Genomic DNA, 16,029 nt, shown 5'->3' with positions numbered 1-16,029 from the left:
CGAGTTCGCAGCACCATCTGGGCTTAGGAATCCAGTCCTGGGAGGAGAGTGAGTCGGCCACCCAGTCGCTGGCATCTCAGACTGGCCCGGGCTGTTCCTGGCTGGTTCTAGTTTTCCTTCCGCGGAAGCCACGCGGAAACCCGAGAATGCGCGTTTTCGGGAGGAAAGGAACCCGGGCGGGGAAACCCTGCTCAGGAGAGAGGGATCTGCGGCCGCAGAGAGCCCCGAGCGGGACTTGCCAGGGAAAGAAGACCCGGGCCCGGGCCCAGGTTTTGCTGCTGATCACTGAGCGGCCTCACTCATGGGTGTTCCTCTCCGCGGCCTCGGCTTTTCCATCGGTGCCATGAGCAGAGTTTGGACTACACGCAGTGGTTCTCAACCTTCCTAAGGCCGCGACCCTTGAATACAGTTCCTCATGTTGTGACCCAACCATAAAATTATTTTCGTTGCTACTTCCTAACTGTCATGTTGCTACTGTCATGTATCGGAATGTAAATATCTGATATGCAGGATGGTCTTAGGCGACCCCTGTGAAAGGGTCGTTCGACCGCCAAAGGGGTCACGACCCACAGGTTGAGAACCGCTGGTACAGGATCTGCAGAAGCCTGACATAGGATGGGTGCTCCTTACCTACTCGTTTTTTAAGAGGGAATGAATGAGATAGGGAGGTCTCCTAGGCGTCACTGGAGGCTGACGGCTGCATTGGATTAGTTGGGCATCTGTGGAATTACATAGTTCCTACAGCCTGAGAAATAGGTGGTCTTACCTCCATTGCAAGTGAGGAAATAGGTCCAAAAGGAAAGCAATTTGCTACTAAGAATCAAAGCCAAGTGTCGCCTCAAAGTCCATGCTACACTTACCCTCTCTCCCAGTAAGAGGGTTTCATTGAAAGATGTTCCTATGGAGCTGCAATTAATAATATGCGTCCTCTGCTGAAACGAACATCTCTGAAGCAGAACTGCATCAGATTCTTCTCTGCCTGTAGTTCCCAGCCTACAGTTTGTGTGAAATAGTTTGGGTGTCAATGCCAGAGCCACCATCTATGTTAACACTGTCATCAACAGGATCAGCCTAAATCACAAGAAAAACGAATGATAGTGGCGATACTTGCTGTAGTGATAGCAAAGCCATAAGTGAAATTGTGAGAACATCAAAATTTATAATAAAGACTTTTCTTTATGGTGTTTTAAGTTTATAAAGCACTTTGCAGTGGTTCTTCGTATTGATCATCTTGGTAGGTATTATTTTTTTTAATATATATATGTATTTTATTGATTTTTATTTTTACAGAGAGGAAGGAAGAGGGAAAGAGAGTTAGAAACGTAGATGAGAGAGACCATCCTGCGGATCAGATAGATATTTACATTATGATTCATAACAGTAGCAACATTACAGTTATGAAGTAGCAACGGAAATAATTTTATGGTTGGGTCACAACATGAGGAACTGTATTTAAAGGGCCAGAAGGTTGAGAACCACTGGTCTAGACTTTGGTTGAAACTAAGATCCTTGCATGAAGTCACATCCCTTGAAAATCTACACCTGATTGGGTGAATGGACTAGGAAAAAAATCGCTACTGATGCAGAGATGACAAAGAAGATTGCCTTTTATCCAATTTCAAAGAGAGGGAAAAAGGTGCCCCAAAGAATTCTTAAGCAGGCATTTCTTGATATGGATTTGGGTTTACATATATGTTACCCAAATGGCCTAAAAACTCCAAGCCAAGAAATTGGTATTAGAAGCCATCTGGGTTGGTAATATCCCTGGTTGCTTGGCAGAGTATATGCAGAATCTCTGGAGAGACCCACATGGCACAGGCTATATAGAATTCCCACAGAGTCGGGGTGATGGATGTGTTAAACAAGACTGCATATTGCTTGCTTTGTGCAGTTGGGACCATAATGTTATTTTTATATTAAGAAAAATAAACATCTCTGGCTCTCAGTGATCTCCAGAAATGGAATGATAGAACAGAACTTGTATACAAGCCAGCATTTGGATATGGATACACATTGAGCTGCCTCCTATTCTTGCAGAGGTCATGGAAGAAGTGACATCGTGCTCCTTCAACAACCCTCTGTTCCAGCAGGAAGACAAGGGAGGGGTCACCTACCGGATCCCAGCCCTGCTCTACATACCCCCCACCCACACCTTCCTGGCCTTTGCAGAGAAGCGCTCTACAAGCAGGGATGAGGACGCTCTCCACCTGGTGCTGAGGCGAGGGCTGAGGACGGGGCACTTTGTACAGGTGACTCCTCCCCGATCTGGGCCTGGGCCTCAGTTTCTCTCCACATTTGCTCTGCTCCTTTTCCCACCAGTGCAGGGACAACCCTGTGTAGGAGTTGAAGAGGAAAAGACCATAAAAGTAGTGCCTCTCACAGAGTACTTACTGTGTGCCAGGGGCACATTGATCCTCTCGGCCACTCCGTGACGTAGGAATTGTTGTCAGTCACATTTTACGGATGAGGAAACAGGCTCAGAGAGCTTGCCACATTGCTCAAGGTCACACAGCTACAATAAAGGAGTAGAAGCAGGCTTCAGACTTGATCTCTAACTTTAGAGGACTCCGGGGTTCATATGTACTTTTCACTCACATTCTCTTTTATCTTTCTAAGTCACTGAAAAAAGTAGACATTGTTAGTCCAGGGTTGCTGATGAGGGATCCTGGTGCTCTGAGAGGTAGGTAGCTTGTTTAAGACCACAACTAGTGCTCGCTTCGGCAGCACATATACTAAAATTGGAACGATACAGAGAAGATTAGCATGGCCTCTGCGCAAGGATAACACGCAAATTCGTGAAGCGTTCCATATTTTTTTAGAGAGAAAAAATAGAAAAAAAAAAGACCACAAGTAGCAGATAATGAATTGGAGGGTGTATGATAACAACAATCATTCTCTACTACTACTGTTCTTCTTCCTCATGCTTTATTCATTTTTATTCTCTGATTAACTCAGTTGTAGAATCTTGAAATTAGAAGAGTCATAAGCCCAACTCCTTTTCCAGTATAGAAATCTTCTGTATTCCATTGGTAGCTACTAATAGCTTAGTGGTTAAGAGCATGGCTTTGTAGTCAGGCAAGACCTACTATTTATTGGCTTTGTGACCAAGGATACTTGATTCTTTTCTGTTTCATCATCTGCAAAATGTGATTATTAATAGCAGTTGCATAGTAGGAACTCAACGTTAGTCATCTTCTATAAAGGTTCTGCTTACTCCTCAAGTAAGGAATTCATCCTGTGGCTGCTGTTAACTTTTTTTTGGAGGATGAGATGATCCACACTCCTCTATAATTACCCGTTGGTCTTGTTCTGCCTTCTGAGGTTCTGGGGTTGTCAATCTATACATGATGCAGTCCCTTCTGTTGAGACTGCTCTTTGGTATACCTGAAAGTGGGTGTTAGTGCCGCTGAGTTTTCTATTTTGGGGACTCACAACTTGAGTTCTTTAGTGCCTTCTTAGGTCACAGTCTGGATTTGGTTTCTGGGCCCTTGAAAACTGATTACTCTGGGATGTTAGAGTCCTTTTTAAAAGAATGGCACTCAGAATTGAACTTAGGATCCCAAGAATAGAGCCACCCCACCAATGAGATAGCTATCCCATCTTGTATCCTTTTCACGCATCCTAAGGTAAAGTAGCATTTATTTTTTGATCCTGCATAACACAGTTGACTAATAAATATTAAGTAGACGGTCAGCTAAAACTTACAAGTCCTTTTCACATTTGTTTTAAAAAAACACACAGAACTTTTAATTTTAGTAAAATACACCTAACAAAATTTTCCATCTTAATCATTTTAAGTGTACATTATGGTATTAACTGTATGCACATTATTGTGCAACAGATCTTTTTAAAACTTTGTCATTGTGCATGACAGCAGTTCTGTACACATTGAACAACCCATTCCCCGCTAGGCCCCCAGTCTCTCATAACCATTATACTACTTTGTTTCTATGAGTTTGATTATTTTAGGTATCTCATATGCAGTATTTGTCTTCCTATGATGGCTTATTTCATTTAGAGCAGTGATTTTCAAAAATTTAAGCAGTGAATTTTCAAAGTATGCAATACCTGACTATTTAGTCAGGGGCACTGACCTCTTTTCCCGTACATTGTCAAATTTAAAAAATGACAACAGCCAACCCAACACTAGTTGTCTGATGTGAATGAGTCAAAATTAAACCTGTTTTTTGTCAGATTAGCAAAAAATATATTTTTCTGTGTACTGCAGAATTTAGTAATTAGTTTATGTGTGCCATGGGATGAAAAAGGTTGAAAATCGCTGATTTAGAATAATATCCTCAAGGTTCAACTTGTAGCATATGGCAGGATTTCCCTCTTTGTAAAGACTAAATAATAGTTCATTGAATGTTTATCCATTCATTGGTTTATCCTTTTTGTTTAATCCATTCTTCTGTTGATGGACACTTGGGTTGCTCCCACCTTTTGGCTATTGTGAATAACGCTCTATGAACATGGTGTGCAAATATATATTTGAGACATTGCTTTCAATTCTTAGGATCTATACCTACAAGTAGAATTGCTGGGTCATATGGTAATTCTATTTTTAATTTATTGAAGTTCCTCCATATTGTTTTCCACATCAACAGTGCACAAGGCTTCCAGTTTCTCTATATCCTTGCCAACACTTATTTTGTGTGTGTTTTTTGGTAGTAGTCATCTTAATGGATATGAGGTGATATCTCATTGTAGTTTTTATTTGCACTTTCCTAATTATTAACAATATTTAGTATTTTTTCATAATGCTTGTTGGCTATTACATTTGTTGTTCTTTAATCATGTTTCTCCATCCAGACTTTTAAACCCAAGACTCATTTTACATTTCTGTCAAGCCTCAGCTTGTTTATATTCCATTGCTGCAGCTGGATGATATAATTTGGATTCTAGTGCTTTCATCTTTAGTTTACTATTTCTTCTAGCTTCATATAAACTTTATTTTAGACATTTCTGGTCCAAATCATTTTTTCCTCTCAGCTACTAAGGATGGCTAAGCTTCTGACTTCCCAATGACTAGCTTGCCCAGTACAGTAATTTCCCCCACCCTCCTATTCCTAAAGGGAGTAGCAGTGCTGATGAATTTCTTATATCTGTCTCAAGGTTCTTGATCTGAGCAATATTAACTATTCAAATGACTGTGCAGCAGATGAGTTATTTTTCATTGGAAACACGTTCAGTGCTATTCATAAAGTGTTCGTGTCCACACGGTGCTGAAGAGACAGGGTCTCTATCTTCAGAGTGACAGTAGGGAATTAAATCTGCTCCCCAGGCCTGTTCTAGGCACTTAGGAAGGAGAAGAGCCTCTGGGCATTGTTTATATAGAGTATTGTTTCTATCCGAGAGCATTTCTATAATCTTTCCCTTCACTCCTCCCTTATATTCTCCCCACTCCTTCCCTTCTTCCCCCCTTCCATTCCTCTCTTCCTTCTTTTCTTTCTCTGTCATTTCCTCCTTTATTGAGCACCTACTATATACCAAGCATTAAGTCAAGGGGGATGTGCAGAGGGAGGCAAAAGTTGAAAGATTCAGGCCTCTCATTGTGAAGAATTTGCACAGTTGAATTGCATAGAGAAAGCAGAACTGTGCACAGATGTAACTGTCCAAAACTCCCATACACAATCCATGAAGTGTCACAAGGCAAGTCCACTCAGAATGGGGTATTTCCTTAGAAGAAGGAGTACAAATGCATTTGAGGATTGGAGAAGTTATTGTGTGGCCACAGCATTATAGCTGATTCTTGAAGTGGGTCAAAGGTGAGCAGAATCAAAGATTTCTCCCTGGATTCTCCACATGCAGATATGGTCTTTTCCTTCTCTGACACCCATGGTGCCTTTTCTCCTTTCTCTGATGGTATCTGTGATCCTGGAGTCTGCTCTGTGGGTGCCTTTCCCCTCCTCAAGGCAGGAAGGCTGCACCCTCCCACTGGTGGCCTCCTGGACCTTGATTCCCTGAGAATCACAGGGAACTGAGTTTCTGCCTCCAGGGGTTTACAATGCAGTCAGATATTGATGTGAACTTATGCATAGAAAGTTTCTAGAGAGTAACATGCCATTTGAGAGGATTTAGGAAGCAGGCTTCAATTAGTTAGCAATCTGGGAGAGCTTTGTAGAGGAAGGAGGGCTTGTGTCCAATAATTACATTGACTTTGGCACATATGTTTGAAGTGTTTACAGTGCACAAGGCACTTACTGTAGAATGGGTTGCTCCAGTACAGGGATAGTGAGTTCCCTGTCCTTAGTTGTTGGGGTCCAGCCTCAGCAGGTCCAGGGGTTCCCAAAGGTATGGATGGAGTCGGCGAAGAAGGAATGACATGGAGACTGCGTTCAGTTGATCAGCATAGTTGGGTTCTCTCTTTATTGTCCTGTTACATCTGTATTTATACCATTTGATCCTATAAGCATGCCTCTATAAATCACATCATGGTATGTTTTGGGTAACGTTCTACAGTTCCTTGTTTCTTATCTGACCTTTGCCAAAAATCCTGTCTCTATCTAGTTCTGTTGATTTTAATCTTGTCTAAGTTAATCTCTGTGTTCCATTACAAGGGCTATTCCAAGGTCACTGCTCTACTGATAGGCTACAAGGAAGTGACTGAAGGAGATTATCCTACCCAGTAAAGGTTATATCCTCCCAGCCCCCCTGCTTGCCTTCCCTGGGACTGCCCTGTGTCAGGGGTAGGGTTATGTCCTCCCAGCCTCCCTGCTTGCCTTCCCTGGAACTGCCCTGTGTCAGGGGTATAGGCTTTGGTGCTTTCCCTGGTGGGCAGACCACTGGGGATGTGGGCCCAACAAGTCCCAAATTTATTGCCAACAGTCTTAGTCCAAGTTCTTCATAAGTAGTACATGGTATTTCTGTAACACTAGGGGGATTTACTGATTTATTCTCTTCCTTAGTCCTGTTAACCCCTAACCTGGGGAAACAACCTTTCTTGGGGAGGTGGCCCTGTTTAAAACACATAGCGCTAAGAAGGGGAGCAAACATATTAAGAACAGTATGCCAGGTCCCTTGAAACATAAGCTGTGCAGATGTTTCTTCCCTGCAGCAACTGTGTCAAGCAGCAAGGGTGGACTGGCTTCCGGCACTTAGTCTAGTTCAGGGAGGGACTGAATGATCTTTAACCAGAAAACTTAGAAGAGAATCTTCTGTAGGACTAGGTCCTTATAATTTTGAGAATCTGTGAACTGAGCTTTGCTTAATATTTTTTGCCATTCACATGGGAATTAAATTTTTAAAACTTAGTTTTTGTTTTGGCTAGTTAATTCATTTATATGGCTGAAAAATAAAAACAATATAAAAAGGTATACATCCCATTCCTAGTCTTTTACCTCCTATAGGCAGTCACTATAGTTTCTTATGTATCTTTCTAGTGCTTCTTCATACAGAAACAAAGAAATACAAGTATATATCCTTAACTAGAAGCCTGGTGCACAAAATTCTTGCACTCAGGCGGGTCCCGCAGCCCGGCCTGCACCCTCTCGCAGTCCAGGAGCCCTCGGGGGCAGCGGGCCTAAGCTGGCTGGCAGTCAGACATCCTTAGTGCTGCCACCGAGTCGGGAGAGGCTTCCACCACCACCACTGCACTCGCCAGCCATGAGCCCAGCTTCTGGCTGAGCAGCACTCCCCCTGTGGGAGCACACTGACCACCAGGGGGCAGACCCTGCATTGAGCATCTGTCCCCTGGTGGTCCGTGCGCATCATAGCGACTGGTCATTCCGCTGTCAGGCCGAAACCAGCTCTCCAACATCCCCCGAGGGATACCGGATTGTGAGAGGGTGCAGGCCAGGCCAAGGGACCCCACCGGTGCACGATAGGGGCCGGGGAGGGACACAAAAGGTTGACCAGCTGGAGAAGGGACCATGGGAGGGCTCCAGGGTGTGTCCAGTCCATCTTGCTCAGTCCCGATCGGCCGGACTCCAGCAGCAAGCTAACCTACCAGTCAGAATGTCTGCCCCCTGGTGATCAGTGCAAATCATAGCGAGCAGTTGCCTTAGCATATCATTAGCATATTATGCTTTGATTGTTGAATGGTCCACCGGACACTTAGCATATTAGGCTTTTAATATAGAATATACTGACTTCCCAATGACTAGCAAACTTTTTTTCCCAATAACTTTTCTTATGCCTTTTAAAACATTTAAATGTGAAGTGATAACACACATATAGAAAACATAATACATAAGACAAAATATAAATGTCAGCTCTGAATTGATAGAGCCAAACCTCGTGAATTTACCATTCAAGGAAAAAAATAGGATGTTACCCTAGAACAGTGGTTCTCAAACTTGGCTGCACATTAGAATCACCTGGGAATCTTTTTAAAATCCTGATTTCTGGGCCTCATCCTCCGGAAATTCTGTTTCTTTGTTACTAATGTTGTGGCCCCACCCCATAACAAAGAAACAGAATTTCTGGAGGATGAGGCCCAGAAATCAGGATTTTAAAAAGATTCCCAGGTGATTCTAATGTGCAGCCAAGGTTGAGAACCACTGCCCTAGAAGCTTCTTATGTCTCCTCTCTCCTTCCCAGAGGTAATTACTATCCTGATGTATAGCTCATGATTTTAGTTTTGCTTGTTTTTAATCATTTCTAAATTTTTAGTTTTTTAAATTACAGTTTACATGCAGTATTATTTTGTATTAGTTTCGGGTGTACAGCATAGTGTTTAGACAATCATATACTCTGTGTATCCTTGATGTTTGGCTTCTTTAGTTCAATATTATATTCTTGAGGTTTATCCAAATTAGGTGTACAGCTGTGAGTTGTTCATTTTCATTGTTACATAGTGCTCTGGGCCAGATGTTAAGCTCCTCTTCCTGGCACTGGTGCTTCAGGCTAGAATGCCTAGTAGGAGTTGAGACCCCTTGTTCCTCAGGGGGTACCTTTGCAGCTGAGGTATTCCTTCTGATTCGAAACCACCACATGTGGTTGCAGGGCCAGCCCTTTTTGTGTCTCCACCCTACCTACCAGTCTTGATGTGGCTTCTATAAATATTTGGTTGTAAGACTTTAGCTATTCAGGTTGGTTATTCAGGTTAATTGTTCTATAATTTACTTGTAATTCTGGTTTGGTCCTGAGAGGAGGTTACTGTTAATTCCACTTACTTCACCACCATCTTGGATCTCCCCCACAATGAGTAATATACATACTTAATTTGATGAGCAGATATAGCTTAGGATAATTTCCCAAAATTGGGCATGCTTAGAAAGGCTAAATGCATGTGTAGTTTTGATAGATCCTACATAAATGTTAAACCATGTTACACTCCAATTCATACTTGAGAGTGTCTGTTTCTTCACATTTTTTTTTGCCAACAGAAAAGTATTGTTAAAGTTTATATGTTACCAGTTCATTAGATGAAAAATACTATCTTACCCGGCCAGAGTGGCTTAGTGGTTGAGTGTCAGCCTATGAACCAGGGGGTTGAGGTTCAATCCCTGGTCAAGCACATGCTGTGTTGCCAGCTCAATTCCTGGTGGGGTTGTGTAGAAGGCAGCCAGTTGATGATTCTCTCTCATCATTGATGTCTCTCTCTCTCTTTCTCTCTCTCTCTCTCCCTCTCTGAAATCAATAAAAGTATTTTTTTAAACACTATCTTAATTTTAATTTGCTCTTCTTTATATGTGAGGTTGAACATATTTTCATTTTTTCTCTCTTTCTGTGAGTTGTCTGTTCTTGCTCTTTGCCCATTTCTCTTTTGAACCTTTCTTATCAATTTCTAATATTGTTTTAAAAATATATTAAAGTGGTTAGACCTCTTTGTGATATGTCTGATTAGGCATTATCTCATTTTATCCTTGCAACAACAACTCTCTGAGCATGTTATTACATCCTCCATTTAACTGATCAAGAAACTGACGCAAAGGAAGATTAAATAACTTGCCCCAGGTTGATATGTGATGAAAGCAGGTGCCTCTGACTCCATGCTTGAGTTTTTAATGACAATGTTATGAATTGCCTCCCCAGGATAGTAGAGGAAGGAAAAAAATCTTTGTCTTAAATTTCCTTTTATATGCCTAAAATTTCCATGTTTGTCTGTCTTGCTTTGTGTTTCTTTTCTTCCTTCTTTTTCTTTTTTTTGGAGGCGAGTCCTTTCTTTCTTTTTAAAAGTATTTATGTAGCTTCTATCATGTACTGAGCTCTGGAGATACAAAATTAGATTAATTGGTTTCTACTCTAAAAAGATTCATAGTTTAGGGAGGGAGCGAGTCACATAAAAATGTAATGTTATATAATAATTGCTATATGTCTTTTGTATATACAAAGAAAAAGCCTTTGGTATAAGACAGGAGGTGAGTTTTGATACCATTTATTTGAGCATCTAGACAAAGTGAGGAAGAATGTTTCGGACAGAGGGGATAGCATGAGAATTAAGTGAATAGTTGGGCCTTCACAATTTTATAGATTTTAATACCATTTACTTATTTTCTCTGAAAAGTTCCAATGCTTTTAATGAGCTTCATGTCTTCTTATTAGTCTCTCATTCCTGCTCTCTCTCCCTTCTTCTTGTCTAGTGGGGACCAGTAACACCACTGATGGAAGCTGTGTTACCTGGGCATCGGACCATGAACCCCTGTCCTGTATGGGAGCGGAACACTGGCTGTGTGTACCTGTTCTTCATTTGTGTGCAGGGCCATGTCACCGAGCGTCAACAGATTATGACAGGCAGGAATGCTGCTCGCCTCTGCTTCATCTGCAGTCGGGATTCTGGCTATTCATGGAGCAACGTGAGGGACCTGACTGAGGAGGTCATTGGCCCAGAAGTGAAGCGTTGGGCCACATTTGCTGTGGGCCCAGGTCATGGCATCCAGCTGCAGTCGGGGAGGCTCATCATCCCTGCATACACCTACTACATCCCTTACTGGTTCTTTTGCTTCCGGCTACCATGTAAAGCCAGGCCTCATTCCCTGATGATCTACAGTGATGACCTAGGGACCACATGGCACCATGGCAGGCTCATTAAGCCCATGGTGACAGTGGAGTGCGAAGTGGCAGAGGTGACTGGGAGGGCCGGCCACCCTGTGCTGTATTGCAGTGCCCGGACACCAAACAGATGCCGGGCAGAGGCTCTGAGCACTGACCATGGTGAATGTTTTCAGAGACCAGCCCTGAGCCAACAGCTCTGTGAGCCCCCGCGCGGCTGCCAAGGCAGTGTGGTGAGTTTCCGGCCCCTGGAGATTCCAAATGAGTGCCAGGACTGTAATGGCAAAGATGCTCCTACCGTTCAGCAGAGCCCTCTGCTGGGAAGTTCTGTGAGGCCAGAGCAGGAAGCTGGAGCACTGTCAGAGTCATGGCTCTTGTACTCACACCCAACCAGTAAGAAACGGAGGGTTAACCTAGGCATCTACCTCAACCGGACCCCCTTGGAGGCTGCCTGCTGGTCCTCCCCCTGGATCTTGCACTGCGGGCCCTGTGGCTACTCCGATTTGGCTGCTGTGGAGGAGGGCTTGTTTGCGTGTTTGTTTGAGTGTGGGATCAGGCGGGAGTGTGAGCAGATTGCCTTCCGCTTGTTCACAGACCAAGAGATCCTGAGCCATGTGCAAGGTGACTACACCAGCCCTGGTAGGAACTCTGACCCAATTCAAAACTAATTGGCTTAGGTTCCAACTTTCCATAGAAGGGAAACCATTAGAAGTCAACCATAGCCAGGATCATGGAGGCCAGGATAGCAGAGCTTACGGAAGCCTACAGGGGATCCCAAAACGCAGTATTCTGCTCCCTACCTTTTTCACCTCTCAAAGATAAAATGAAAAATTTGCCATAGCTACTGTAGCCGAAGTAGCACTGAACTGTGTGAATTGGGAGACCATGATATGATCTTGGGTCTGCCATGCTGGCTCTGGGACCTTGAACTGTCTGGGCCTCAGGTCTCCATCTGTAAAATGAGAGGATTGGTCTGTGATTTCTCTTCTTCCTGTCCCCAGGGAAGGCAGAGGGCCTGCTTGCTGCATGATCAGCAAGTCCTGGCTGCACATAGGACTCTGGTATCAAAATGGAAATCATAGGACTCGTCTTTTCAAATGACTGAGGTTCCAAGCAGATGTCATGTCATGAAGAAGGATCTGGATGATTTGTTCAGTAATAGACGAGCTCTATAGGCTATTCAAGAGGAGTTGGGCAAAACAGAAACAAGGTCACCTACCTTCTTTAGCTTTGCAACTCTGCGCAACCTGCCCTTACGCATCCAAAAAGCATTATTTCCTAGGGAGAGAATGAGAGGCTCAATACCAGTAGTCCATATTGTTTCTGATGGCATTATTTCTATGAAAGATAGCCTGAAGTTCATTTATTAGGATGGTTCCTGATGAGAAAAAGACATGACTTACGGCTTTAAAACATTGGACAAAACTTCCCACAGTCTCTGCCCTCAAGGAGCTCACAGTTTATGAGGCTAGAAGAGGGAGAAAATTTTTTTTAAAATGCAGTTGGTGGGATGTTAGTAGATGTTGGGCTCTAAGTTGCATAACTGAAGCTCATCATCTTAGTTGCATCTTTATTGTTCCTGGAGTCATCTGCCCCAGGGCTTGTCCAGGCTGCTAGGTTTCCCCTAAGTTTGTTTTTCTTAGACTATTGTCCCGGCCCAGCCACTCTATTTGCCAGTGGAGAAACTCTTCACCCTTAGGAAGGTCTTGGACCCTCCACACCGCTGAGTCTGGCCTGCTTGGACCTCCTGAAATCACTGTTTGCGAAGTGAGATGACCCTTGTCTAATAGCTTTGGGGCTGAGCTTTACTAATACTGGATCTCTCAGATGATACCAGATTGGTTGCTCTTATTTTAGGTTGTTTCCCCGTAGCCTGTTACTTTGAGGGAAATTCTATCATGAGAGATTTCTTTTTTGTCCCTCTTAAATCGGTATATCAGCTAACTACAGGGTGGGACAAAAGTAGATTTACAGTTGTTCATATGGAAAATAATACAATAATTAATAAATAATAGTACAAGAATAAACTGTGTTTCATGTACTCAGAACTTTGTCCTACCCTGTATGTATGGCGCTAGGTAATGGCCCAGAGAGCAAGTCTTAGTGGTAGAGCATAGCCTAGGATGCACCCGTCAGATAGGGGAGGAGTCCTATGGGAGGAAAGTAGGGATTAACTTCACCTACTTCGGCATGTAGCTTAAGCCAATGTCTTAGGGTGGCCTGTCATACATTCGTCATTATCTTCTCAGTAGTCAGCTATGATCATTCACTCATTTATACATTTATGTAGCTATTTCTTGAGTGCCTGTGCATAATGTAAGGTGCTTTCTGTTGCCATTTCCTGGTTGAAAATAATTTGTGGCTCCTCATTGCCTATTAAAGGCTACAATTATCCTGGCATGTAGGATGAAATAATGACTACTTATCTCTACTTCTTTATGTGAAGGCCACTGTCAAGCCCATTGTCAGGTTGGCACGTGGAGGCAGGTGGGGTGAGGTGGACAGAGTGGTGGTGTGGGGGGAGGATTGAAAGGGCATCCCCCTCCTGAGTTCTTGTTCAGCAAAGCTTTCCAGAGCACTGCACTCTAACTGGATAGAAATAGGCAAGATGGCTAAGCTCTGCATCAGGGCTAAAGGGTGGAGAGAATGAGAATATCAGGACTTCTTTGGGACCATCCAAGAAGGGAGGGACGTCAGTCCCATGCCAGTGTGAACCGCAGATGTCCAGTATGAGTGCTCCTAAAGACTTATCCAGCTCTAAATTGCCCTGCCCTTTCTCCTTCCCCTTTGCCTCATGTTTACTTCTCCTTAGAGAGAAATTCCCTTAATAGGCAATGAATTTCCTTAATAGGCAAAGGGCCTATGTGCACATTTTGGGAGTAGCATTTTGGGGACAGGCATAATCCAGAATGAGGATTAGCGAGAGGAACAGATGGGTGATGGCAGCTGTGAAGAAAAAGAATAGCAGGTAGAAGTCCTGGCACTTGGAGATAGAAAGGACAGACATGAGGCCTAAGCTGGAGAGATGGTGTAGGTGGTAGTGCTGTGAAGAAGAAATGATAACTGGCTGGAGCTGTTCCCTGAAACGAGTGGGAACAGACAAAGGACTGCACAGGCAGCAGGAAAATTCCTCCCAGCCCTGTAATTTTAAGCTGGCTCTACTTGATCAACAAAAACCACCATAGGCACTCAACTCTGTGCCAATTACCCAGGTCTTCAGGGCCCTGGGACCGACACCGTGATGCTGGTATCCTAACTAAGCCCACTTCAGCCACTTTCAGGTTGGTAGAATGAAAAGATAGGGCAGGTGATGGCAGCTGTGAAGAAAAGAGGAAAGACTGAAGGCCTCTGATATAGAGACATGAAGAAAGGACTGCATAGGTTGTGGTCCTTTGCTCCCAGATGCCCCATCCTGTCCTTGAACCCTTAGTAAGTATCCATCTAGCAAAGGTGGCCCCCCACGGGAAGTGCAAGAAAGCGCCCGTACTGTGGCCGCCTCCTGTTGGTATGTACCCAGCAAAGGTGGCCCCCCACGGGAAGTGCAAGAAAGCGCTGGTAGTGAGTGGCCTCCTCCTGCTGGTATGTACCCATCGTTCAATCTGCTGGTCCTGCTCATGCTCCCTAACTCTTGGTTCCTCACTCCTAGGCTCCTAATATTTACCTCAGGCCTTTGTTATTTGGCCCTTGTTATCTGGATCAGTTTTTCCTGGTCACCAGTCTCCCTGCAGATATCCACAGGGTAGCAGATATCCACAGGGTATCGTGTAACTACAGCCATAGGGAAGAGACCTTGCAGCCTGCCTGTGGGGTAGCCCGAGGGACCCACAGGCCACCCTGAGGCTGCACAGCCTCTGCCCAGGACAGTGGGATTCAGTACTTCCACTTGGGCCAGATGAAATTGCTCAGGCTTCCTCAGGAGGCCGTGAGTTTTCCCCACTGCGTTATTCAGTAGGTGTCGTGTCCTCCTGTGCTGCCACAGTGCACAGTCTGAGCCTCCTTCGGTCCTTACCACAGGCTGCCCTGTGTTATTGTCTGCTGTGCCCTCTAGGCCTCTGCTAGGCTGTGAACTCCTTGAGGGCCAAGTCTGACTCCTCACTGTATCCTCTTTACTTTGAATCACAATGCCTTGTTCTATCATATGCTAGAACAAATGCTTTTTCTACCATATTTTGATTTCCCTGTTGAGGGCTCTGAGTCCTCTCTGTGCTCTGCACCCAACACAGGGCCTGGTGCAGAATAGACAACAGAGAAGCTATGCTGAATGAATAAGGGAGTTAAAGACCCTTGGCCTTGGAAGCTAACTGAGAAGGGTAGGGTGAGTTCCCTCAGGGAGGAGCAGGTCACATCCCTCTGGGTTCACAGCACTCTAAAGGTGCTGAACACTCACCCTACATGAGTCTCCCCTGTGCTGGCCTGCTTCCACGTCAGTCACAGGATTTCCTGGGAATGAGCTTTTCTCTGGCTGCCTGGATATCCCAAGGATCATAGCCCAAGCCCCAAGCAAAGCCTTGATTTGGGGTTCTCATTTCACTGGTAACCCCCTCCCCCCACCTAATTGGATTTTCTATAGCTACTGCTCCTCCAGGACTCAGAGGGAGATGCCGGGGCTCAGCATGTTCCACGCCTGTCTTGGTTCTGTGATACTAGGAGCCACAAATGCTCTCTGTACTATGAAAACCACCATGACTCTTTGAAACAAGGAAGATGAATAAAAAGCATAATTCTGGCGACTACTGGTTTTGTTATTGTTAAGGAAACTGAGATCATAATCATTCTAATACCCAGCTTTTTTTTGGATTCAGCTTTTTTTTGGATTCGAGGCATTTTCTTGCTTTTCATAAGAACGTTAACTTTCAGAAAACATTATCATAATAATCCTTTGCACTTTTACATACTGTTACTTGAACATAGTGAGCAACTGAGGGCAGCAGGGCAGAGGTGACCATGGCTGGTTTGATGACACATTAGCTGTTAAGTGGAGGCGCCTGGGTGCACAGAATCCCCCTCTGGCACCAGCCTCAGTACTGTCAGCCCACGTCTCATTTCTTTTTTCAAAAATACCTTGAGATTACTCTCAACGTGCATTGGAGAGGC

At 44.2% G+C, this 16,029-nt stretch overlaps 1 protein-coding gene across 3 annotated transcripts in view; it reads left to right on the top strand.

Moving 5' to 3' along the window:
- NEU3 (sialidase 3 (membrane sialidase)) overlaps positions 1-15,665 on the top strand; it is a 16,277-nt gene extending 612 nt beyond the window's left edge. Inside the window, exons 2-4 of one of the 3 annotated variants that reach the window (XR_001362283.1) lie at positions 2,038-2,249; positions 10,527-14,385; positions 14,458-15,665. Coding sequence is in view for 2 of the 3 variants with exons in the window: in XM_014540416.1 (XP_014395902.1) it covers positions 2,043-2,249; positions 10,527-11,603 (1,284 nt within the window). In the remaining variant the exon portion in view is untranslated. Of the gene's footprint in view, positions 1-1,614; positions 1,637-2,037; positions 2,250-10,526; positions 14,386-14,457 lie in introns of those variants that run through there. The other 2 variants (XM_005867064.2, XM_014540416.1) reach the window with 2 other exon arrangements.
- The last annotated feature ends 364 nt before the right edge of the window (positions 15,666-16,029 follow it).

The sequence above is a fragment of the Myotis brandtii genome, unplaced genomic scaffold (assembly GCF_000412655.1).
Source record: "Myotis brandtii unplaced genomic scaffold, ASM41265v1 scaffold244, whole genome shotgun sequence".
NCBI classification, from domain to species: Eukaryota; Metazoa; Chordata; class Mammalia; order Chiroptera; family Vespertilionidae; genus Myotis; species Myotis brandtii.
Note: the sequence above shows the minus strand (reverse complement) of the source record. Positions and strands in the feature narration are given on the sequence as shown.